The sequence below is a fragment of the Panthera onca genome, chromosome A1, assembly GCF_046562875.1.
Source record: "Panthera onca isolate mPanOnc1 chromosome A1, mPanOnc1 haplotype 2, whole genome shotgun sequence".
NCBI classification, from domain to species: domain Eukaryota; kingdom Metazoa; phylum Chordata; class Mammalia; order Carnivora; family Felidae; genus Panthera; species Panthera onca.
The window spans coordinates 41966111-41993021 of NC_138339.1; the positions used below are offsets into that span (position 1 = coordinate 41966111).

The 26911-nt window shown below is 47.1% G+C and overlaps 1 protein-coding gene and 1 long non-coding RNA gene across 11 annotated transcripts in view; one reads left to right on the forward strand and one right to left on the reverse strand.

The window, feature by feature from the left end:
• The window catches only part of ABLIM3 (actin binding LIM protein family member 3), a 108571-nt gene that overhangs the window by 29794 nt on the left and 51866 nt on the right, over positions 1–26911 (forward strand). For 8 of the 10 annotated variants that reach the window (XM_060634639.3, XM_060634641.3, XM_060634644.3 and 5 more), the window contains 3 exons: positions 8561–8698; positions 19033–19216; positions 21282–21394. In XM_060634639.3, the coding sequence (XP_060490622.1) occupies positions 8561–8698; positions 19033–19216; positions 21282–21394 (435 nt within the window). Of the gene's footprint in view, positions 1–8560; positions 8699–19032; positions 19217–20807; positions 20937–21281; positions 21395–26911 lie in introns of those variants that run through there. The other 2 variants (XM_060634648.3, XM_060634649.3) reach the window with 2 other exon arrangements.
• On the reverse strand, positions 508–9332 carry LOC132680828 (uncharacterized). The gene is made up of 4 exons (XR_009610728.3): positions 8988–9332; positions 8387–8633; positions 2194–2318; positions 508–1581 (listed from the first exon to the last, which is right to left on the reverse strand). It is a non-coding gene; the product is annotated as an uncharacterized LOC132680828 (long non-coding RNA).

Consider the following 26911-nt stretch of genomic DNA (forward strand, 5'->3'; position numbering starts at 1 on the left):
AAATGAGAACACAGATCTATTTGACTCCTTAGAGAGAGGCCCCGTGCTGCCCCTCTGGGCTGAGCCCCCCAACGCAACCCCAGTGAAGAGCAGGATGGGGGTACATGCTGGCCATCTGCTTATGTTGAGTTTCTGCTTATGCTGAAATAGGAACCAAGCTGACTTAAAAGAAAGAATTGAGGGCTTTTATTGTTGTTGTTTTTTAATCTTGAAGTGTTTTATTGAATTTAGTCAGAAGTATATGGGTTTTCTTTCTTTTTTTCTTTCTTTCTTTCTTTCTTTCTTCCTTCCTTTCTTTCTTTCTTTCCTCCTTTCTTTCTTTCTTTCCTCCCTCCTTTCTTTTCTTTCTTTTCTTTCTTTTTTTTCTTTCTTTCTTTCTTTCTTTCCTCCTTTTCTTTCTTTCTTTCTTTCTTTCTTTCTTTCTTTCTTCCTTTCTTTCTTTCTTTCCTCCTTTCTTTCTTTCTTTCCTCCCTCATTTCTTTCTTTTTTTCCTCCCTCCTGTCTTTCCTCCCTCCTTTCTTTCTTTCTTTCTTTCTTTCTTTCTTTCTTATCGTAAGATTAACATAGAAATGAGCAGAAAGTTAATTCTATGATATTGTTTCGGGACCAGCTTTCCGAATTTAGCAACTCAATAAAAATCCACAATTCTCATTTTATCAAGTGACTTGACCAACAAGTGAAGAATCCATCACTCCAGTCATGGACTTGAGGTCCAGGCTCCTCGCCTGGGACCTCGCTGAGGTAAAGAGCCATTTGAGTCTAGACAGACTCTTGCTGCTGGAGCTGGAGCGTGGCAGCTGGCTGTCAGGCAAGAGCAGCCTGTCTGGCCAAGAGCGTGCCGTTCTGACACATGTCCTGACAACATACTTCTGAAGAAGGTGGCGCAGCCATGTTGCCAGCTCCCCGCCATGACCACGGAACACGCTGACGAGCCTGGCAGAGAGAGGCTGAGGAAGAGTTTCTGTTGCAGCAAGGCTTTTATAATGTCGTCTTGGGGTGACAGACCGTGTTACCGACCTGCTGACATGGGAAAGTGGGGCCAGGCCGGGCCATCTGTGCAGGGACTGGGGGTTTCCCAGAGCGCCCCTGCCTCTGCTCTGTGACAGCTGCCAGCACCTGCAGAGCCTGCCTCTCTGAGGGACCCAACACCCACACCTGTCGGGCTGCCCCTCTCGTGCCGGGGAAGTGGCTCAAGGCTGCCATCTGCTCGTTTTGGGGGGGGGGGAGGGGGGAGGGGGCAACCATCATGGCGTCTTCATCCTTGGCCACAGATGCTGCGTTACCGTGCCCAGTTTCCTGGGCTGTACCCTCCAAACGTTATTCTTAAATCTGTGTGAAATTTATGTGCACATTGGAAATCGGCTAGACAAGGGATGGATGATTACTGTCTGGGGAGTAATTAGATGCCCTTTGTAGCCTCCCCCAAGCTCACTCCCTCCCCAGAGGAAGCCGTGTTGGCACTGGTGCATGGCAGGCAGTAAAGCATCGTGGTGAGAACTGCCTAGGTTCAGGTCCTGCTGCCATACTAACGGTGTGGCCTTGGGCGAGTGACCTCAGCTCTTCGGGCCTCAGTTTCCGCATCTGTAAAAGAGGGATATTAATAAGGTCCCCCTCCTGAACTCGAAAACTCAGTGAGATGGAGTATGCATATGGCTGAGCACAGTTTCTGACAGAGTAACCGCTCTCTCACTGCTATCTCTTATCCTTCCAGGCCTTTCCTTGGGCATTCAGCCATGCTGTTTTGTCCAGCTTCTTTCCGAACTGTCCCCTTATGCTTCTGCATCTTAGACCACTGACCCCACCCCCCCCCAACCCCCGTCGGCCCACCTGGGCTAATGCTAAGCCTCAGCACGACTCCAGATTTATGGAAATTTATTCTTCTGTGTCTGTGAACTCCCTCCCCCACCTTTCGGTGACCCTGGGGCCACTCTCCGGGTTGCCTCTCTTATCCTGTTATTCTAGAACACACACCCTCAGACACTGACGCAAGCAAGCCTAAGTTCTCTCCCCTCCCTCCGGGCCTCAGCCTTCTCATTTGTTAAATGAAACCAAGGGACTCATTTTATTCGCTCTTTAATTTATCCACCAAATACTTTTGAGCACTCACGTACGTGGCACACAATAGTACACTGGCCAACAAGACACCCGTGGTCCCTGCCCTCATGCAGCTCACAGTCTAGTGTATGAGGTCACCTCCCAGTCCTCTTCCGCTCTGACCGGCCCCAGGGAGTCACGCGATGAACACAGGTGTAATGACGCCATGAGGGGGCACACGCGTGGCCCTTCTGCGCTACGGGAAAGCAGCCCTCGCGGTCTCCCTACAGAGTTTCCAGAAAACAAATCACTCACCGATTCTCAGTATGCACACACAACCGACGTGCCAACGCGTCCCCCAGGGAACAGCAGATGTGCCCAAAATACACCGCCCCAGGAAAGCGCAGATCATAGCCTCTGTTCCCACCACAGGAAACACCCAATTCACACATTCCTCTTCAGGGTACATCAAAAGCATGTCAACCACCCACCTCTACAGCCCACGGAAACCCGTACACAGACAGCTCGGAGATGGGGGGAGAAAGAGGAGGAGCCTCTAAGGTGGGGAACAGGCGGCAGCCAGGGCACCACCCTTCCCTTCCCAGGAGGGAGGGAAAAAACCAGAAGACCTTTGCCCAAGTTGAACTGGTCCAAAAATGGATTTGACAATGTCTGAACCCAACTCGGTAGCAAGTGACAGGAGCCATTCAGAAAAAGTTCCTATACTGAGTTGGAGATGGGAGCGTGTGGCTTCAGAGATCTTTTAAATTTTTTTAAGTTTATTTATTTTTGACAGAGAGAGAAAGAGAGCGTAAGCTGGGAAGGGGCAGAGAGAGAAGGAGACACAGAATCCGAAGCAGGCTCCAGACTCCGAGCTGTCAGCACAGAGCCTGACCCGGGGCTTGAACTCGCGAACCCTGAGATCATCACCTGGGCCGAAGTCAGACGCTCAACCCACTGAGCCACCCAGGTGCCCCCCAGAGATCTTTTAATATTAATTATTGCTTGTATTTACCACGCCCGAGTTACATGCAAGCTGTGTACTCAGCACTTCTATATAATTTAAGTGATATAATACTCACCGATGACCTGAATTATTCCCACTCTAGAGATGAGCAAACTGAGACAGGTGTCACGCCCTTAACTTGTTCAAGGTCACACAGCCGGCAGGCAGCAGGGCTAGAATAGAAACTCAGCCTTCCTGACTCCAGCGTCCACACCCTTAACCTCTGTGCCTCAATGCAAGGATCCTACGTCTCTGTGGCCTTACCCCAGGAAACGGGATCAGGGCTGCAGGCCCTGATTCAACCCCCACATCAAATTCAAGGATCCTGTTGTAAAATGCCAGATACTTTTCTATACAGACCCCACCCTAAGCTTTCAGGCAACTGCTTTCTACCCATGAAATGCCTGGATCCACAGTCGGAGCTCCTCCTCGGTATTTAGGAAATACCTGTGAACACACCCCGGGTACTCTGGGCCCTAATGAGGCCGTGGGGAGCAGACGTGTGACAGCTCCTGCCATCGGTTATTTTCCTGGGCCCGGGGCGGTTGCAAGCTCATTTCTGAACCGGTTGATTCCCTGCTCGATGTTGCACCATTCACCCAGAAGCTCCACTGTTTTTATTACACTTCCAGCCAGTGATTCACAGTTGTACTGTCTCCAAGCCAGTTCCGTCGCTCTTTTCATTATGCCCCAGGATAGCATAGGTGCTCCTGCCTTTTAAAGACGATTTTAAAAACGACTCAATTAGAATGTAGGCACGTTGTTATCTACAAGGTCAGGCAACCCTCAGGGGAGGAAGGTAAATTGTGCAGGTACCGCATCAGTAAGGAGAACATAACTTAGGTCTTGGTGTTTGGGAGAGGGCAATCACGCCATCATCTGCTTTTGAAAGAGACTCATCTAATGACAGACAACGCGGTCTAGTTTAAAAGTCGAGACCAGTTCAGGGAGAGAAGGGGGGTGGAGAGGGGGAGGGAGAAGGAAGCACGGAAAAGGACACACAGAGCCAGACCCAGATTTTAATGGGAGGGAATCTTGCAGATCATTTTGTCCAAGCCCCTCATTGATTACAGAGGGAGGATTTGTCCAAGATGGTAGAACCAGGTAAGAACAGGGAGGGAATTGGAACCCAGGCCACCCACACACTATCTATGAGAGAGAAGCACCTAAGATTTAAAAAAAAAAAAAAAAAAAAAAAAAAAAAAAAAAAAGGATGGCCAGAGGGAGGGAGGGAAAGCCTGATTGGATGCTCAGCTTGTTTCCTGCTCAGTTCAACTCACTGTCTCCTTTAAACTTGCCAGGAGGCCGGCCACCCCTCCCCTCCCGAGGTGCTGTTGTGCTCCAACACTTTTAAATTATCTTTGTCACATTTGGGGAGAGCTTCACGTGCAAACTTCATCGCGGAATTAAGTTGTATTTCCCCATCGCGCTTAAAGATTTGCTATGCATGTGAAAGACGACTTCATTTTTCAGAACCTTCAATTTTCGTCTCGAAAGCATTGACCAGCTGGTTTTCTGTCTTAAAAAATTACTCTGACAGCCTTTTGCCAGTTGACTTTTTTTGCCCTTGTTCTTGGAAAAATTAAGATTGTTCAGTCTCGCAGTGCCTAAAACATTGTGACTTAAAAAAAAAATAGTATTTATTTCATTGCTCAGAAGATTTTGTTTCCAGATCAAATTCAGGATGGGTGAATGTGTGTGTGTCATTGTCTCCTGTTGCAAACTGCTTTTAAGTACAACTTTAAGACTCTTCAAGGGTGAAAAGGAATAATTTAAGTCTGAGGCGGTATTCCTGAACTAATTGGTACGTGTTATTTTTATATAAATGTTATTTTTATATAAATAAGATTCAACTAGATTTAATTTCTTTCCGACCCCCCTCCCCCACCCCATCCTCATTGCCTGGTGTCCGTTTGTGGGTCTATAAAGCTGTAATGTCCAATAATGGTGCCGCTAGCCACATGTGGCTATTTAAATGTAAATTTGTATTAATTAAAAAGAAATAAAATTAAAAATTCAATACCTCCGTCATGGTAGCCACATTTCAAGTGCCCAACAGCCACATATGGCTAGTAGTTATTACATTGGACGATGTAAATGCAGAACAGTTCCATACTCAGAAATCTACTGGACAACACTGCTTACGGACTAGGAAGGGAGAATGCCTCTCCTAGTGCCTTTATTGGCCAAATAACATTAAACAGAAGCCAGAGATTCCCTGCGCACATTTGAAAAACAAATCACATGATCCATATGTCTAAACCGGTAACTTCATGGATTATTCCACCAGTGAGCAGAGTTAATGTCCTTTGAGGCTCATGGTCGCTGTAAAATGTTGCTCCCAGGGTAGGCAGTTCAAAAATTCACGTAAAAGTCAATTTGGAATTCAAGGGACATTTGCCCATAAGACAAATGTTATGCCACATGACTGATTTTGTAGTACTTTCTGAGATGAAAATTAGTGGAAATGATACCCAGCAGAAAATCAACAATAAAATTTTAATGTGGTTTTTTTTTTTTTTGGAGGGGTGTAGATTGGTGGGAAGAAATGACCCCTCCATACACACCTACGTGCACAGAATCAGGTTAGATTACGTTGTGGATGTAATCACCCGAGGATGCTTTCCGGGCAGGAGCAGATATGGCATATGTCAGCATAGCCTCCTTGACCCCTAGAGTTCCTGTTGGCACTATGTAGATAAGGAAAGATCTTCACACATCTCGAAGATCAAATCTTGCTACACCGCTGCCCTTTTATAATCACAGTTTATTTACATCAGCAATCTGGAAGAACTCACACCCGCGATGCCTGCATTTCTATTTATGGGATTATTTACAAACATCAGACATTTGTAGGTTTCCAGCCTGTCAGCATCACCAAAGCGGCACCCTCATCCTGAGGGAAGCAGCAGGGTTGGCGGGGGGGGGGGGAGCCCATCAGTAACTCTGCCCCCCCCCCCCCCCCGCCAGAAGACCCATTTTCTCAATCCGTCCCCTCACTCTGATTTTACGCCTTTTTATCTGAGTGGTTCAAAGACTGAGTTTTGACTGAGGACCATGATCACAAATAAATTTCCCTAGAAAATCAAATCGGGGAAAATCTAATTGATCTTGGAAGTTGGTTCTTGAGCAGGAAGGCAGGCTAAATTAGAAGAGGTAGGTGAAAATCAGTACAGAGCATCTGGAGGGACTTTGGGATACTTTTGAGACCTCTCATCCCTACTGGTAATGATTATCCTGTTGGTACTTACTTGATTTTCAGACTCATAGATTTGTTTCCCTCGACAATGGTGGATCACTTCAGTGCTCAAGTAAATAGAATCTATGTGGTTTTTTTTCCCCCACAGATTGGTGGGAGAGGGGAGAGTGGGATATTTTCCAGGGATGGTGAACAAGAATCAGAGAAAGAAGAAAAGGAAACAGGATGAATGCATATGGACATTCTGGGGGTGGGAAAGGATTGCTCTGAGCTGTGGGGAGGATGTGATGATCATGGTACCGGTGAACATTTGCAGAGCATTTCATGTGCTTTTTGAAATGCTTTACATGTATTGACCGGTTTAATGAGTTAATTAATGATTTAGTTAACTAATTACCTCACTTAACTTTTGTCTTAAGTTTAAGACGGGAAACAAGTTGGATAAGGAGCATGAACTCGAGAAAAAGATTGGGAAAAGGATATTCTCCTGCCTCAGATGGCAAACTTGTCCGAGGCAACACTTTCAGGGCTCAGCAACCAGCTTTTTGCCCTAAGGTGCACCGGGAGTTCAGGGTACCTGTAAGTGAACGATAATTGAAAGTCCCACTTTCCTGTTTCTTATCTTCAAAAGGAGGAAGCAGATGAGATCAGTTACAAAGATCATCTTTGAGAATCTGGAGAAAGCTGTGGGATAATGTACCTAACACCAAATTTTATATTTAATTAGAAATACTAGACCCCAGGTGCCTCTGTCAGGATATGCTGCAGTAACAAGGCAATGGCAACAAAATTCCTCCTTGCTCACAATAGATGTTCATCCTGGGTTAGCCTTGGAGCTCTGCTCCATGACTTCCCAGTCAGGAACCCAAGCTGATGCATCCTGCACACCATCTGGGGTTTCACTGGTTGCTGGGCTATGGAAAAGGCACCAACTGGCTCATAGGGCTTCCAACTGAAAGTGACACACACACTTCCCATTCATATTTCATTGCCAAGCAAGACAGCACGGGCCACCCTTCATCTGCCTAGAATAAAAGATTCAAATTTCAGCCAACAGCCATTAACAACTACGGCCCTAGGTCAGGAAGCCCTGAATCAAGTGATCTCTAAGTCCCTTTTCAGTGCAAGGTTTGCGTGACTTATAATACGCTTGTTCAAATTGTAGGCAATAAATCGATATGTCTCAATGATAGACATCAATTCCCCTCCAATCAGGTGGTCATCTTCATAGCCAGGACAAGAGTGAGCCTCCTCCTAATAAGATATGAGCAAAAGATTTTAGACTGTTGCTTCAAGTTTGAGAATTGAGGAATTCTCTCCCAGTCCCCCTAGGGGCTTTCTGCAAGAGAGATTTGACTCTTCATTGGCAAAGCTATGTCAACAGCGTATACATAATGAGTGGACCAGAGAGCTGTCAATATCCCTTCCAACCCTGAATGAAGCAGGTGCTTAGAATAAACAAACAAACAAAATTATTCTAATCAGATGACCAGATTTTAGAATGGTTAAGCAAAGTATATCTCAGGGACGGGAGATCTAGAAAAGTGGCCATGAGAACGTCTGAGCAAGAGAACAATAGACCCAGAGGCTAGCAGAGCTCTGCAGTATTGTTAAATGCCCAGCCTCCAGGGACTTCAGCCCCTTGGTCCTCTCTGCCAGATCCTTTTTCTTCATTAGATACTTCTGATGTTTTCTCAATGTTACGGAAACTGCCACTCAAAGGCAGCCTTAAGAGGCGTCCCCTCATCAACCTCCTTCCAAACTACAGTGCCTCCCCTTTATGCCTCTTTGTTACACAAAGTCTGTGCTACCACTGACTACCCTCATTTTACAGATGTCAAAACAAGAGGCCCAGTGAGAGGGTGTCACTTGCTTAACTCAAAGGCCGATTGGAGGCAGGGTCGGTCACCCATTTCTTTGAGACCCGTGTCAATTGCAGGACCCAAATTCTCTTTGAGAAGTTCGGGGCCTGGTTTTGGTCCAGAAATCACCAAAGAAATGGTATTTCTTGAAGTACTCGACTTCCTCTTTTACTTTTTTTTTTTTCCACGAATTTGGCCACTATTATTGCGAGGAAAGGTTATGCTCACTCTTAAGCCTCTGCCTGCTTAAGGAGATCTATGGACTCACTTCTCAATGCCACTCACCTTCTCATGATGCCCGAGCTTGGCAGGTGCAGCCCTGATGATGTATTGAAGGTACTCAGCTAATTACTTCCCTTTCTGCTTTTTCTCCCAGTTAGGATTAGGACAGTGTCTTCTAGCAGAGTTTCTAAAGAGCAAGGGCCTTCTGGATGGTGATCTCTTTGTTTCTTTCTACAGTTCCTTATCAGCAGAATCCTTACAATCCCCGAGGCAGCTCCAATGTCATCCAGTGCTACCGATGTGGAGACACCTGCAAAGGGGAAGTGGTTCGTGTCCACAATAACCACTTCCACATCAGATGCTTCACCTGTCAAGGTAGGAGACCCAGACTCCCAACCCCCTTGTCAGATTGCAGGCCCTGGTGTCACCCCCCCCCCCCCCCAGGACATGCCACAGGGGTGGGCAGAGTGAACACAGGCTGCTGAGATACCTATACGAGCCCAAAGAAACTTTCCTTGCGCCTGTTATGAGAACTCTCCCATAGGCAGCGTGGAGTGAAGAGGGGACAGAAGAGTCGGGACGCTGGGGAGAGAGGGAAGCTGGTGACCTCAGAATGGTAGCGCTGACCCGGAAGGAAAAAGGCAATCCCGCAAGCTTAACTTACAGTTCTGGAAAGAAATCCTGTCTTGTGCCTATAAATCAATCTGAGAGTGAATGAAAGAGTAAGCAGTCCTGGCTGAAAGTCAGCATGGCGCTGAGTCGAGCACCTGTTCTGTAACAATGTGGCAATCCTCAAAGGTTAAGTTTAACAGAGGAGAAGGTCCATTATGACTTCACTAAGGTCTGTAGTTTGGGGGCAGACGGATGTTGGGTTACCTCTGAACCCTTAGGAGCCATCAGTTCCTAAAGAAGCAGGATAACCAGCAGCAGGAAGGAAGAGAAACTCTGCTGACAGAGCCCAGAGACACATCTGGCCCAAGCAGGGCAACACTCCCTTCCCCATCGTCCCTGACAGATTCCTCCCCAGCCTCTACTTCTTGAACGCCTCATCCAGGCTTCCTGTTCCACAGCACAGCCGATCTGAGGTTGGACGGCCCTGTGGGTTATAAAATGTTCGGCCCCAAAGAGTTAACGTGGCACCTGTTGGTTCTAGATCCACCCTTATGAAGTCCGATGAGCGCTTCGTGTTTGCCTTTCAACCGTGACTGCTATTCATACGCTTGTGGCAGCTAGGGCTCCCCGTGCCTGATTATAGATCCTTAAATTGATCCTATGGACCCTTAAATTCCAACTTGTATCATCATCGTGGAGTCTTCCTCCTTGATCCATTCCGGTTTGTCAGTATCATTCTGAAAACATAGCGCCCAGAACAGACCACGGCTCTCAAGGTCCGCCAGCTACAGCAAGGGCAACATTTCTGTGAATATGACTGATGTCGAATTGACCTCCTGAGGAGCCACTTCACACCATTGACATAGACTGAATTTGAGGCCAAACGAAACCTCGGATCTTTTCGTTTTAGTAACTGCTTCCAACCTCAGTCTCATGTGTCTGAGACTGACTTCCCCTGCCGTCGAGAAAAACTCTGGATCTCTTCCTCAGGATCTAACTACACGCCGCACTGAGCAAATAAACTCAGCGAATAAACATACTCACATGCCCTAATTTTTTGTACGGAAGCATACATGGAGTATATTTTAATTGACATGGTTTAAATTCTATAGTGTGAATTGGCAAGTCCCTTTAGTGCAAGCTGACCTGCAAAAGTGTCTTGGTGAGTGACCATTGTTACATCCCCTAGAAACCGAGGCAGGACAGAGGGTGCAGACAATAAAATTGTTCTCGGGAGGTTTGAGCTAGCACGGTGCAGTTGTATTCTTAAGCAAGTGTATTAGTTACCTTTTGCTTACACCAAAATTTGCCAGTGTAAAATAATTTTTTATTTAGCTCGTGATTCGCTCGGTTGGCGGGGCCGTTCTTCCAGTCTGCGCTGGCCCTCCGTATCGCCGCTCGCCTCATGATATCGGTGGGTCAGCTGGCAGTGGTTGCCAGGCTGTTGAGCTGGGTGCCTGCATATGGCTTCTTGTCCTCCAGCAGCCTGGCCTGGACTCCTCTGCATGGTGGTCTCAGAGTTCCAAGGACAGGAGAGCAAGCTTCAATAAGCGAGACCCGTCTGAGTCTCGGCATGCTTCCTGCTTGCTAATGTCCCATTGGCCAAAACAAGTCAAATGGCCAACCCAGCTTCAAGATTGTAGGGAGATAAGCTTTGCCTTTTGTGGGAGGATTTGCAGATGTCAAGAGCATGAAGGCAGAGAAAGGAAGAATTTGGCCATTTTGACAATCCACCACAGGGCGGTTATGGAATCTCCTTTCATGGAGATTTTAAAGAAAAAAATAAATTTACTTTTCTGACTGTTTTCAATGTCAGCTGGCTTAGAAGTGAAACAAATGAGAGGATTTTTGCTTCCAGCAGTAACCAGTTATAGAGACTAGTTACCTTAAATAGCCGCATTTGAAAAAGTTAAAATCTCTATGAATTTTTCTTACAACTCTTTTACCGTGCCCTACTGTGCTGACATGAAAGGAAAGAACCTGCAGAGGTGAAAAACAAAAATAAAAGCAGAAGTCCTGATGTGACTTCCAAAGCCATATTTAATCCCCTAAACCTTGGAGACCTTGAGCTCTTGCCTTGATGGCTATGTGGATCATGGACAGGTAGAGGTTAGAGCCTGGTCTGAGTAGAAATCTAATAGGAGACCTCTGAGTAAAGCTGAGATTTTCCCCTATGAAAATCTTACTCTCATTGTATGGGTGGATGAGAAATAAAGTGGAGAAGGAGACAGCAACAAAACTTGTCTGTACCAACTTTGGCACTGGGTAGAGAATAAAGCTTTTATCAAAATGTCTGTCCATAATCCACCTTTAACATGGATTCATGTTCTATATTCATGCTATATATTTGGCATAAATTTTTAAAAAGTGTAACATCATTTAAATTCTTTTTTAATTTTTTTAATGTTTTTGAGAGAGAGAGAGAGAGAGAGAAGCATGGGAAGGGCAGAGAGAAAGAGAGAGAGAGAGAGAGAGAGAGAGAGAGGAAGACACAGAATCTGAAACTGGCTCCAGGCTCCGAGCTGTCAGCACAGAGCCTGATGCGGGGCTTGAACTCGGGAACAGCAAGATCATGACCTGAGCTGAAGTCAAAGGCTTAACCGACTGAGCCACCCAGGCGCCCCCAGAATTTAAAAGAAAGTGATCCTACATTTGGTAAATGGCAGAAGCAAATGATAGTCCTCTTTGGAGGAACTCAGCTTTACTCCAGACCTCAAAAAACTCCCTCAGATAACATTATTAGCAAAATGAGTAACTCATTCCAATCATAATGGCATAACTACCAGCAAAAGCAATGTAAAGAAGAATCAGGACCTTAAAGACTTCATAAATTAGTATTTTCTGACATTATGTAATGACTAGATTCAATACATTTAAGTAGGGGAGAAGGGCCATAAAAAATGAGCAGGACACAACACATTGTAACCAGTGCCTCAACAGATTTAAAAAAAGACACAAAACTTCAAAATAAAAATATGTAATATTTGAAGTTAGAAAGTCAGTGTATGGATTATATGGCAGATTAGGTGTTGCTGGAGAGAATTTAATAAACTGTAAGATTTAGCCAAGAAAAAGGTATATCCATATAGCCCAGAAATATAAGAAGGTAGTAAAAATAAAAGAGAAGTTCATACACGGAGAAAATAGTGAAGAGGTTTGACATACATCCAATCAGAGCTCTAGAGATATGTAACAGAACACATGAGTGGGAAGACAGTATTTGGAGACATGACAGCTCTGAAGTTTCCAGAACTGTTCAAAGATACAAATCCTTGGATCCAGAAACTTAAGAAATCCCGCTAGAAAAATAGAAAATACTTACATCATCAGAATGAACTGCAGATTACCAAAGGCAGAAGACGATCTTAAAAACATCCAAGAGAAGAAATAGATCATCTGCACATGAATGGTAAGTAGACTGACAGCCCGCATGTTAGTAGCAACAAGAAAACCAGAGAACAGTGAAATGATACCTGTCTGTACTGAAAGAAATAACTATAAATGTAGAATTAGGTATTCAGCCAAAGTATCTTTCAAGAACAAAGGCAAACCCATAACCAACGTCATACTTAATGGTGAAAGACCGCTTGCCTGCCTGTAAAATCAAAAGTAGGAAGAGGATGTTTGCTCTCACTACTCCCATTCAGCATTGTACTGTAGGTTCATGTTGGGTCAGTTATACAAGAAAGTGAAATAAAAGACATCCAGGTTGAAAAAGAAAAGGTAAGATTATTTCTCTATGCACGTGGCATGATCTTAACATAGGCACTAAAAAACTATTAGAAATAAATAAGTTCAGCAAGGTTGCAGGGTAAAAGATCAGTATACCAAAATCAATTCTTTGTCTATACACTTGCAATGGACAATCTGAAAATGAAATTGAGAAAGCAATGCCAGTGACAATCGTATCAAAAATAAAATATGTAGGAATAACTTTAACAAAAGTACAAAATTTATACTCTGACAGTTACAAAATATTTAAAAGGATCTAAATAAATGAAATCTCGTGTTCATGGATCTGAGGTCTTAATATTGTTAAGATGGCAGTGTTCTTCAGATTGATCTATAGATTTGATGCTATCTTAGCTTACTTAGTATTTATTCCCAACAAAATACCATAGATTGAGTGGCTTAACCAACACAAGTTTGTTGTCTCACTGTTCCAGAGGCTGAAAGTCCAATATCAAGGTGCCAACATGTTGGGTTGTGGTCAGAGCTCCCTTCTTGGACTGCAGACAGCCATCTTCTTACCGTGTCCTCACATGTCGGAAAAAGAGAAGGAAAGCTTGCTGGTGTCTCTTCTAATAACAACACTAATCTCATAATGAGGGTCCCACCCTCATGATCTCACCTAAACCTAATTATCTCCTCAATACCCCCTACCCACTGGGAGTTAGGGCTTCAAAAGATAAATTTGGGGGAGGACACTATTCAATTCATAACAAATGCAGTCCCCATAGAAATCCCAGCTGGCTTCTTTAAAGAAATTGACAAGCTGATTGTAAAATTAATATGGAACCGTAGGGGATGTAGAATAGCCAAAGCAAGCCTAAAAAAGAAGAACCAAGCTGGACGACTCAAACTTCCCACTTGTAAAACTTACTACAAAGCAACAAAAAACAAGACAATGTGGTATTAGCACATGGATAGACATAGATCAATAGAACTGAGAGAGCAGAAATAAGCCATTAGATTTAAGGTCAACTGATTTTCAACAAGGCTATCAGGACAATTCTATAGGGAAAGAACAGTCTGCAACAAATGATGGTAGGAAAACTAGATACACATATGCAAAAAAAAAAAAAATAAAATGAAGATAGACCCCCCCCTCCTCACACCATACACAAAAATTAGCCCAAAATAAGTCAAAAACCTACAGGTAAGAGCTAAGACTATAAAACCCTTAGGAGAAAATATAAGAGTAAGTCTTTGCAACCCTGAGTTAGGCAAAGACTTCTTGGCTGTGATGATGAGTTCGATGTCATCAAAACGGATGAGTTAGAGGTCATCAAAATTAAACACTTTTGTGCTTCAAAATATACCATCAACCATGTAAAAAGTCAGCCCACTAAATGGGAGAGGAAATTTGTGAATCTTACATCTAGGTAAAGGACTTGTATCTAAACTATATAAGGGATTCTTACAACTTACTAAGAAAAAGACAAATAATCTAAGTTCAAGATGGGCGAAGGATCTGAATACAGGTTTCTCCAAAGAAGTTCTATAAACGTCCAATAAACTCATGGGAAAATGCTCAATGTCATTAGTCATCTGAGAAATGCACATCAAAGCACAAGGAGACACACATCACACCCACTAGGATGGCCATATTCAAAAAGACAGATAATACAAGCGTTGGCAAGAATGCGGAGAAATCAGAACCCTCATCCATTGCTGGTGGGAATGCAAAATGTGTAGCTGCTGTGGAAAAGTCTTGCGGTTTCTCTAGGGGTTTAATGTAGAGTTACCATATGCCTTAACAAGGTCAAATTCAGAAGATATATGCTAAAGAGAAATATATGCCCACACAAAGACTTGTGCATGAAAGTTCATAGCAGTGTTATTCGCAAAGTCAAAAATTGGAAACAATTCAAATATCTAGCAACCAATGAATGGGTAAATAAAATGTAGTGCACTATCATTCAGCAATACAAAGGAATGAAATACTGATACATACTCCTACGTGGATGAACCTTGAAAACACAGATGGCCCAGAAACATGTAATAAGATTCTTGGGGCACCTGGGTGACTCAGTCAGTCAAGCGTCTGACCCTTGATTTCAGCTCAGGTCATAACCTCACGGTTCATGAGTTCGAGCCCTGCATCGGACTCTGCGCTGACAGGGAGGAGCCTGCTCCGGATTTTCTCTCTCCCCTCCCTCTCTGCCCCTCCCCCTGTCACTCATTCTCTCTCTCTCAAAATAAATACATAAAATTTTTTAAAAAAAGCATAAGATTCCCAGTTTGGTTAATAATCAGGGAGAGGAAATTTAAAGTCACAATAAGATGTCATTTTGTAGCTACCATGTTGACTACCCATTATCAGCTTTCAGTGACGATATCCATCAGTGGAAACTGCTGGTGGGAATGTAAATGGGAAAAACTCTTTGGAAAACGGTAAGGCATCACCTTGCAAACACAGGAATTTTCAACGCAACATTTCAAAACAAAACAAAACTGCAAGGAGCTCAAATGTCCTTCAAAGTAGATCAGTTATGATGTGGACAGTGGCATACAGCACAGCAGTGAGAATGAAAACTGCAGTTATATGCATGGATGTGGATGAATCTCAAAAACATAATCCTCCGAGTATGACGCAAGCACAGAAGAATAAATGCCGTATGGTTCCATCGATATAAAGTTCCAAAAAGGCAGAACTAAACAACGCGTTATTTGTGGGTACATCAGAGGTGGTAAAGTGGAAAGAAAAGCAAGGGGAGGACAAACGCACAAATTAGGGACCACATGGGAAGGGGATGCTTCTAGGAGGTGCAAACGGTCTTCCAACGCACTGGTAGTGTTCTATTTCATAACGTGGTAGCGGCTACCTGGGAGTGTATTTTATTCTTCTTCTTTACACCGTACGTTGGGGCGCCTGGGCGGCTCAGTCGGTTGAGCGTCCGACTTCGGCTCAGGTCATGATCTCGTGGTCTGTGAGTTCGAGCCCCGCGTCGGGCTCTGTGCTGACAGCTCGGAGCCTGGAGCCTGCTTCGGATTCTGTGTCTCCTTCTGTCTCTGCCCCTCCCCCACTCCTGCTCTGTCTGTCTCTCTCTCTGTCAAAAATAAATAAACACTAGCAAAATAATAATAATTAAAAAAATAAACTGTACGTGGATATTGACTGTCTTCTGTATATATAATATATTTCACAATTTAAATATTTAAATGTTAAATAGATCGCCCTCGGTGGCCCTGCTAATAACACTTTGGTTTTGAAATTCCGTAAAACTCAGTCTCATTTGAAAAGTTGAAAATCAGTGGAATCATATGACAGAATCCTGGGCTCTCGGATCTGGGGTGTGTTCTCAGTTACCACATAGCCCCTTCATTTCACAAATGAAGCAACGGAGCCCAGAGAGGTGGGGTAACTTTTTCAAAGCCACACAGCCCCTGAGTGGTAGAACAGAAATACGGACGAAGGTCCAGTGGCCCACAGAGCAGTACAAACGTGCTGTGACTGTATGCCAGGCCTCTTTCTAGGCATTATATTTATAGTGGACGTTCGTTCCGGATTTTCTCAAAGCAGTGCCAAGTTTTCATATCCTGTCCCACTGTCAAACCAAATGATCTGCTTTTTTTTTTTTTTTTTTTTTAATAGTAGACTTTTTGATTTTTTTGATTCACAGAATAACGACTGCCCCAGGTGTGTTCATTCCACATCGGTTCCATACTGCAGACCCTCTGCAAGGCCTTTCCTGTTATTTGAATGTTGGGCTCTGTTCAACCTCAGATGCATCTGTCGGTGCTGTCCAACTTGTCTTCTGTCCTCGCGTTCCCCACTGGATTTCCAGGAACCCCCCTGAGATCCTTATCAACCTTTACGTCCTTTCTACCAAAAACTTCCTCCTTCAGCTCCTTGGGGGAAATAGAGGAACTGATTGTTCCAAGTTTTCTGATGGCCTCCTGGTTTTGTCCACTGGGAGAGGTGGCTGTGAGGGTGGAGCTGGCTGGGGAAACAAAGGAGAGAAAAGAAGGAAAAAACAGGAACTGATTCCCATGAGGTCCTAGGCCATGAACTAACTAATTCCACAGCCATGAAGTCAATTGATCCGCCACCTGCACACCCCAGAACGGCCTGTACTCTGGCCTCGCCTGCTCTCGAGGCATTGTTTTGATGTGATGAATTTTCACCAAGCCCCGGTGGCAGGTGAACCCTCCCCCCACCAACCCCCACCACTCCCTCCAGCCTCTCTGCAGGCGTGGTCTCCAGAGGCTCTACCTCGCACTGAATTTAAAATGTTTTGGCACCTGGTAAGCCCTTAAAGAAGTTCTCCTTCTAGACTCACAGCCTGTCAGTGTCAGAAGAAAAGCTCGGGTCCCTTTTTAATCCGGCTTCTTCATTTTGCATCCATGTGAACAGAGACCAAGTTCATGGTCACCCACAGAGTTAGTGGCGGTGACAAAACCAGAGCCCAGATGGTCCAGCTCCCAGACCACTACATCTCCCACCGTGCTGCACTGTCGCCCTAATGCTGGGACATCTGGGGCTGTCCTCCTCACTCATCCTGGCCCTGGAAGCCTGCGAGGTGAACGAACACTTGCGAAATAGTTCTGCCACGCGCCCGGAAGTCCCTCCTATCTTTAACCTGGCTGCTCTTGCAATGCAACTTTCCCTGTTAACGAGGAGGTCGTGTTTGCTGGGGTAGTATCACCCAGTCCAGGCCAGGTCCTCACGATTACAGGCTCAGAATTCCGTCTCCTTGGTTTCCACACCGCTGACCGTGCTTGAGAAAGCTCATTCGTGGTAACCAAGTCCACAGGAAACCAACGTATAAAATCAGAGTGCCTGTTTATTAATGGAAACAAGAGCTGCGATTCCCCGTCGTACTAGTTCTCATTCCCCTGACCAGCTGCGTCTCTCCCAAAGGCCAACTGCATAGAAAGCCAAACTCTCAGATGATCACTCTGAACACTCAGAGCAAGGGGGGTGGTCGTAGGGTGCGAATGGACTCCCTAATGGCCTTCCTTTGATTGCTGGCCAGCCCCTTCCTGGCTGGCCACCCTTGCTTTATAGCTGGATCAATACACTCGGCAGTTCTGGTGGCCCCGAGAGCCATTCGATCTCCTGGAAGAGGCTTTGCCTCTTTCTGCTCTTCTCATTAGGTGTTGATTTCATAACTCAACCCTCAGAGGGAAATCTCGTTTCCCACATTTCTAAGTCCCTCGGGGGAAGGGAGTCCCACATGGGTTGAGTCGTTCGAGCACCTATAATTATATCCACCTGCTCTATCTATTATCGGTCCTACACATCTTCATATTGTCTGCAAGGAAATCCCACAAGACCTTATGAAATCATATTGCCTGTCTATTCAAAAGCTATCAGTGCAATTGGCCACTTTTGCAAATAGGTGATGGGACATCATTATAACCTTCTCTCGTCTTTTGTATATGGTAGAGAGTTTCAAAATAATTTTTTTTAATGTTTTTAAAAAACTATCCGTGGCTTCTTAATATCCCACAAAGCCTAAACTTCTTAAGCTAGACTCAGGCCCTCCTCCAACCGTCAATATTTTCCTTTATTACTATTCTCCGTTCCCTAAAAACACTACCCCAACCCCCGCCCCACCACCACACGAATATCACTTGCAACTCCTACTTATGTGCTGTGGCTCATCCTGCCTTCAGAGTTCAGCCCAGCTGCCGCCTCCTCCAAGAAGCCTACCGTGATCCCTCCCCAATGACATTGCTCCCTTTTCCTCCGCACTAACAGCACTTGCTGCCTGCACCAGCCCATGGCCTATCGCCCGTGACGTGTGTTCCATAAGGTCGTCTTTTGGCATACATTAGTAGCTCATTAGTACATTTCGGGGATCGTGTTTTATCATTCCTGCCCAGAGAACAGACCAACTCGTTATGTGTGTGGTGAGAGCAGGTTATAAACTTCAAATCATCCGTCCCATTGCCACTCTAAGTTGTCTTCACCTAGCACAGACTCCAGCCCGTAGAAAGTGCCCAGAGGAACTTTAACTGAATGATTCTTCTCAAATTCATGATACCACCGGTATGGCATTGTGTGAGCCACGGCAGCCCTAAACTTTCATCCATGTATTGAGAGGGCTGCCCATCAGTGGTCTCAGTCAGGGCGCATCAGAAGCAGCCGGGGAGTATGCTAAAACTCAAACTCCTGGACCTTAGCCCCAGCGAGCCCGATTCAGGCCCAGGCGTCTGCACCTAAAGGAGCCGGCCGGGCTCCCGATTCTGACGCAAGTGCTCTTCGGGATATACTTTCAGAAACGCTAGCCCCGTGAGGTCCAATCTGCCACCATTTTCTGGCCACATGACCACGTCAGACACCAGCCTTGTCCCCAGTGAGAACCTCACGCTTGCAGACCTTCCTGGACTCAGCCTGCCCTTGTCTTTCTGTTTGTTGCCCCCAGTGTGTGGCTGCGGCCTGGCCCAGTCGGGCTTCTTCTTCAAGAACCAAGAGTACATCTGCACTCAGGACTACCAGCAACTCTACGGCACCCGCTGCGACAGCTGCCGGGACTTCATCACCGGGGAGGTCATCTCTGCCCTGGGCCGCACCTACCACCCCAAGTGCTTCGTGTGCAGCTTGTGCAGGTGAGCAGGTGGCCGGCAGAGGGCGGGACCCTCTGCCCGAGCGCCCTGGCAGTTCTGGGGCTCCCAGGGCTGTATGCCGGACACTCAGATTTTTAAGATCTCACGGGTGAAACGATCTGACAGGCCAGTGGTTTGCAAACCCTTTTTTTTTTTTTAGTTTTTTTTTAATGCTTATTTATTTTTGAGACAGAGAGAGACAGAGCATGAACAGGGGAGGGGCAGAGAGAGAGGGAGACACTGAATCTGAAGCAGGCTCCAGGCTCCGAGCTGTCAGCCCAGAGCCCGATGCGGGGCTCGAACTCACGGACCGTGAGATCGTGACCTGAGCCGAGGTCGGACGCTCAACCGACTGAGCCACCCAGGTGCCCCTAGTTTGCAAACCTTTTAGCAGCTGAATCCAATCTGTCAAATATGATCTAATACAAAACACTAGTTTGTCCGGCGGTCAAGACAAGAGTAAGGATCCAGGCCTCCACACTCAGCCTCCCACTTCCCATCAGAAGTCCTCAAAGGAGCCGCTGAGCACCCTGGCCTCTCACAACCCATTTTGGAAACCAGGCACCTGGGCCAGCTCCCACACCTTCAGCCACATGTGGTTCAGAGATACCCGTTTGTAGCCTTCCTCTGTGACCCTGGAAAGTGATCCGACCTCTGTGGGCCTCAGCTTCTTCATCAGTAAAATGGGCATCAAAACCACCCCAACCTCAGTGGGTTTTCCTGAAGATATAAATGAGTTGGTGCTTGCAGAGACCACAGCTCAGGACATAATTGGGTCTACTTTTGCTATCCTTGTCATCATCGTATAATAAGCACCTAGCCTCTCAGGCTACCTGGTAGATGATGGAAACCTCCCCCCCACCCCCTTGCCCTGAATCCCCAGTCACTTGTTAACTTCGCAGATGTACATTAAGGGTCCATTGTATGCCAAGCACCACATTAAGGAGATGAGAAACCTAAAGGAAACCTCAGCCCTGCCCACAAATACATTAAAATTTAATGGACTGCTCTGATTAAGTCACAAGTAGAAACAGGGTTTGGAAGAAATATATGCATTTTTTAATCAGGAAGGGAATTTATAGATTAATTATTCTCCCCATGAAATAACTACCTGTTGGTTACCAGCTAGAGTTCCCAGCTGAGACTAATGACACAGCATATAAGCAAATAAAATCACCCAGCGGAATTCATTCATTCAGTCGTCCGTCTCTTAAAACCTGGGCCCTGGGGCCCAGACTCCCAGCCCCATTGGAGGTTAGCACAGTAGGGTCCATACGGTATAAAGTGAAGTTTCTGTCGGGCCCCATATGGATATAGTGCATCGTCCTTTGCCACAAGTCAGCGCCTGGGCCAAGATGAGAACACAGCTCCCCCACGTCACCCCGGCGCTCCTTCCCTTGTCCCACGTTGCTCACGCAAGGGCGGTGGAGCGACTGGAAGCCTGTGTCCGGGGCTGTGCCCAGAGCCTGTGTCCCAGACTCTGTGCGCAAGCGCAGCTGAACAATGGGCTTAATGCTGCCAGGGACTCTGTACATAGTTTATATTTGGTTAGGGAGGCAGGACGTGTACAAGTTGGAGACCTTTGAACCCTGGAACCCAAACGGCACAAACGCGGAGGAGAGGAAGAGGGCATCTGGGCGCTTCTCAACCTCCCGGGTAGTGAAAGGAAGAGATCTGGGTGAATCGAGGAGTTGGATGGCTTCTTCTTGACATAGGGGGATAGGTGAGGTTGGCGTGGAAAAAGTCCTTCCAGAAAGAAGGGACAACTCGAGGAGGAATTGTTAGCCAGTTCGTTTACAGATGAGAAGTGTAAGCTCAACTAAGTGTCATGATTTGCCTAGTGTTAAAGTCATGTAAATGACCCCAGTGGGCCTCCAGTTCCGGTCCTGGCCCCAACTGAGCGCTTCAGTCAGCCTGGTGCTGCGAACAGCCCTTGAATTTACCTGGTATAACGTAAGGCAGGCTGTGTGCGGTACCGAGCTGTGAGCCCGTGCGCTGTCAGCTCACCAATAGACGTGGAATCCCTCCAGAGGAGAGGTGTTGAATTTCTCTTTCACGTCCCTTGCAGGAAGCCTTTCCCCATTGGAGACAAGGTGACCTTCAGCGGGAAGGAATGCGTGTGTCAGACATGCTCCCAGTCCATGACCAGCAGTCGGCCCATCAAGATCCGCGGACCGAGCCGTGAGTCCTCCCCCAGGGCACCTCCCTGTCCGCCGGTCATGAATCCTAGGGCTCCCTGTCCCGGCTCCGTCACCGGCTCCTGCGGTCCCGGAGGGAAGTGGGGGAGGTTTCCACCCTGGAGGACTCCTGAAGCATGACCCAGTTGGCACCCTGCCCGGACTCACAAGCTTCCTTAAGCAGAAATGCAGGGAAAACAGGCTGCTGATGCTAAATCATGACAGCCTGTATCATGTTTGGCCCCTTGGGTGGGGCTCTTCTGGGATGAGCCGGGCTCCTGATCTCCTCCCTCCTCTGGACCCACATTCCCCCGGGGTACCTTAACAGGGCTGATGAAGCTACCAGTGGTTCTCAATTTTCACAAACTCTACTAAAAAGTATACACAGACACGTCTTTAAGGGGAGAAATACGGGAGCGAACCACCAGGGCTGTGCTAGTGTCTCTTAGGGAGTGTCCAGGGGACCACTGCGTCAGCTTCACTGCTGTGACTAGTAAACATGCAGATTTTTAGGCCCGCTTCGGGCTTCTAAGAAGGGAACCCAGAAATCCGCAGGCTTAATAAGCTTCCTGGGCAAGGCGCTTGCTGCTGCTCCTAAGACTGAGAACCACCGTTCAAGATGAGGAGCATCAGCCACACCAGAGCAAATGTTGTGTCTCGTCCCCAAACCATAGATCTGGGGGGAAACTGAGGTTCAAGAGGGTACCTTGGAACACTCATTCAAATGTGTGGAGCATCCATCCCACCCAAGTATGTCTAGCGGTAAGATGTCTGAATCACGGTTCCCACACGCCCTTGTCAGGCTGCTGATGGCAGGTGCCCACACACACACGGGCCTGGCCCCAGGGTCTACGGTAAGCCACGCTAGGCTCCGGTGTTCTTACGTTACATGACACTCCCCCTGGCCTCCCCAGCAGAATCAATGAAAACCCATTAGCCTCCTGTGCGGCATCTCCGTGTGGGTGCGGGCACCGACAGAGTCAGCATGGCAGGGCTGCGTCCCCCTGCGGGGGTGAGCACGAAACCACCGAGTCGGCAGGCCTCAGCCCCTAGGGGTTCCATGAGAGATTGCCCGGTGCTGTGTGCTGGGGAGAAAGACGATGGGAAGGCTCCCTCCCTCGCCCTTCCTTCCCCTAGACCTAATCGGATCTGCTCACAGAACATGCAGACAGCACTTCCTTCAGCGTCCCCGGTGACGTTCATGAACAGTTCGCTGGTCTGAGCAGGTTTCCATCTCAAGGTGGCTGAGCACACATGCTGCTGTCTTTTATAATTCCTTGAAAGCATCGTGAAGAATGACAGCAAGGCTGGGAGTGCTGGGGTGCAGGACCACGGCCCTGTGACGGATGCTGCAGAGGCGCCCAGAGACCAGCAGACCACGTGTCAGGCCATAGAGAGAGGCAGGCTGGAGCCAGCAGCCTGCCAACCCTCTGTGTGAAGCACAACAGATACGCAGCCTTGCTCGGGCTCTGTTTCCCCAGCTTTATGGAAAGCAGATATATTAGTATCCAGGAGGCAGACTAACATACATCATAGTGTGTAAAATGCTCTCTAAATATAAAGTGAGGGATGCTGCCGACTTGGAGATTTAATCTGGAAAGCACGCCGAAGAGAGAATATGATCCCTGGGTGTGTTGTTTCTCGTGGCTTGTGCTGCAGTATGCATTTCTACGTGCATCAGGGACCTCGAAGAGGTGGGAGACTTCCTTGGCTGCGTGTGGGAATCCTGTATGTGAGCGTGTCCTTGAGGAGAGGCTGCTAAATGTCTCCACCATAATTCTCCAAGTCCAAAGGCAGAGAGGGGCGAAGAAGAGTGAATAATGGGAAGCAGGTGAGCACACGAGCATCTCCAGGGGGAGCACGCAGGATCCTGGCTGGTCTGGTTGCTCACGAAGTAAAGACATCAGTGTGTGGATCTACAGGGCATATGTTCCACAGAAGTGTTTTCTCCCCAAAGGTGGTCACTCTCCATGCCGCACGTAACCAGAGGGGATGTTGGAAGATCTGCTGAGTTCCCGAAGGATAGAGGAAACCAAAACCAGATTCAAGAGAGGGTAAGATGAAGAGCCTGTCATAGAAAAGGAAAAAGAATGAGGAAATACATGGTGTATTTTCGATCTGCAGGAGTGTGACATTTATCCCTGGAAGGTGAATAAAGACATTCTGCAAAAGCAAGAGTAATGTCTACTCAAAAGAGATCAAGAATACTCAGGAACTATCAAGACAAAAGAAGTATATTACTTTTTACAAGAGGAAGTTTTTCCTCATCATCTTCACTGAGAGGAATTGGCAGTAGTTGCAACATCACTATCACCATCACAGCTGTCACCACCATCGCTGTCAACACCATCACCACCACCTTCACCACCACCACCTTCACCACCACCACCTTCACCACCACCATCACCACCAACACCAACACCACCATCACCACCACTGCCATCACCATCATCACTACCAACACCACAAATACCACCACCACCACCATCACCACCACCACCATCACTACCAACACCACCATCACCACTACTGCCATCACCACCACAACCGTCACCACCACGGCCATCACCACCACCACCACCACCACCAACACCAACACCAGTACCACCACCACCACCACCATCACCAGCACCACCACCACCAACACCAGATCACCACCAACACCACCACCACCATCACCACCACTGCCATCACTACCACCACCACCACCACCACCACCACCACCACCACCACCATTACCACCAACAACACCACCAACACCAACACTATCACCACCACCACCAACAACAACAACACCAACACCATCACCACCAACACCAACACCAACACCATCATCACCACCACCACCATCACTACCAACACCACCAATACCACCAACACCACTACCACCAACACCATCACCACCACCACCATCACCACCAACACCAACACCATTTCCACCACCACCACCACCACCACCACCACCACCACCATCACCACCAACACCACCACCACCACCATTTCCACCACCAACACCAACACCACCATCACCACCAACACCACCACCAACACCAACACCATCACCACCAACACCAACACCATCCCCACCACCACCACCAACAACAACAACACCAGTACCACCACCAACACCACCAGCACCAGCACCAGCACCACCAACACCAGATCACCACCAACACCAACACCACCATCACCACCACCACCATCACCACCATCACCACCACTGCCATCACAACCAACACCACCATCACCACCACCACCACCACCACCATCACCACCAACAATGACACCATTGCCACCAACAACACCAACACCACCACCACCATCACCACCACCACCATCACTACCAACACCACCAATACCCACCAACACCACTACCACCACCACCACCATCACCACCAACAACAATACCACCCACCAACACCATCGCCGCCACCACCAACACCAACACCAACAGCACCATCACCACCAACACCAATACCACCAATACCACCACCTCTACCACCACCACCACCATCACCACCACTATCAACACCACCACCACCAATACCACCACCACTATCACCACCGCCTCCATCACCACCACCACTATCACTGCCAATACCACCACCACCACCAGCAATACCACCATCACCATCGTCACCACTGCTAAACCATGGATAACATTGATTGGCTGTTATTATTGTCAGGCAATGCACTGAGTTTTCTATACATAATATCTCATTTAATCATTATAGCTCTACAAGGGAGAGAAGAATAATTTTTTACAGATGACAACACTGAGACCCACAGAGCATAAAGAGCATAAATGACTTGCCCAAAGTCACACAAATAGTAGCTAATGAAACTGGAATGTGCCCAGGCGGTCTGGCCCTGGGGCCTATTCCCTTCACACCCTATACCAGAGACATGACTTGCTAGTTGGGAAGGGTCCTGTCTTCCTGGATTAGTTGTCCATGACAAGGAAGGGACTCGCAAAACCCACTCATTTGTGCTGATCTAAATGGAATGTATGACACAGTCAAGAAAAACTAAAAATGGCTGTCTGGAGTCTTTAGACACCTCCACAAACTAAAGGATTTGGGGGAACAGGTGGTGGCATCATCCTTTCTGCCAGCTGAAGGCTGTAATTTTGGAAAAGAGGGGAACAGATGAGGAGTGGACAGCTGGCTGTGCAGCAACCAACTCAGGGCAGGGTGTAGTTTTCCTGACCCTGCTTATTATACGAGACTCATGGGCTCCTGGGTGGATGCCTGAGGCTCCACCAGCGGTCAAGGGTGAAAGGAGGAAGAAGAGAGAGAAAAAGCTCCCGATCAACCTGAGGCCAGTACAATAAAGGACCAGCAGGATCACACGGAAAGAAAATCCGCATGGAGAAGCCATCTCAGAATCCCCAGGCGGAGTCAACAGGCCTTCCCTGCAAGAGGAATGTTCTTCTGGCCTCAGATCAGAGACTGGATAGTGCCCGGAACATGGGCTAGGAACACGAGAACGTGAAACAAGAATGACAGTGACCATTTTTAAATTTTTTTTTTTCAACGTTTTTTATTTATTTTTGGGACAGAGAGAGACAGAGCATGAACGGGGGAGGGGCAGAGAGAGAGGGAGACACAGAATCGGAAACAGGCTCCAGGCTCCGAGCCATCAGCCCAGAGCCTGACGCGGGGCTCGAACTCACGGACCGCGAGATCGTGACCTGGCTGAAGTCGGACGCTTAACCGACTGCGCCACCCAGGCGCCCCGACAGTGACCATTTATTGAGCACACGTGTTGCGTCCTCCCAGGCCTGATTATGGTGCATCCCCACACTAGTGTTGTAAGGAAGATATTCAGGTAAAGAAGCAGGGGCTTTGCGGTCGCACAACTGGTAAGTGAGGGAGCTGGGATCCTGCCCTCGGCCAGCGTCTCACCATTCACTCTGTCCTCCCGGCCCAGCCTCTAACCACTACACTGTACTGAGTCCTGAATTTGAACTCAGGGTGTTAATTCTATCCCAGGTGTGCCATTGCAACTTAAGGAGATAGGACTCATTGCTAGAATGTGGCCACGAGAGGATGCAGCTATTCAGACAAGACGTATCCGAGAGGTCGGGAATTGTGTGGTTGGCCGTAATAGACCTCGCCCCGTGGAGTCCACAGGGGAATCTGATCAGTGGATGACCACATCCAGCAAGGAAAAGTGAAGCGAGAGGAGTGAAGGAGAGGAGGGAAACTGTAATTGTCTTGAAATATTTAAAGGTGGGGCACCTGGGTGGCTCAGTTGGTTAAGCGTCCAACTCTTGGTTTTGGCTCAGGTCATGATCTCACAGTTCATGAGTTTGAACCCGGCATCGGGCTCTGCAATGACAGTGTGGAGCCTGCTAGGGATTTTCTTTCTCCTCCTCTCTCTGCCCCTTCCCTGCTTGCTCTCCTTCCCTCTCTCTCTCAAAATAAATAAACTTTAAATAAATATATTTATATATTTAAATAAATAAATAAATAAATATTTATTTATGTTATATAAAAAATAAATATATATATAAATA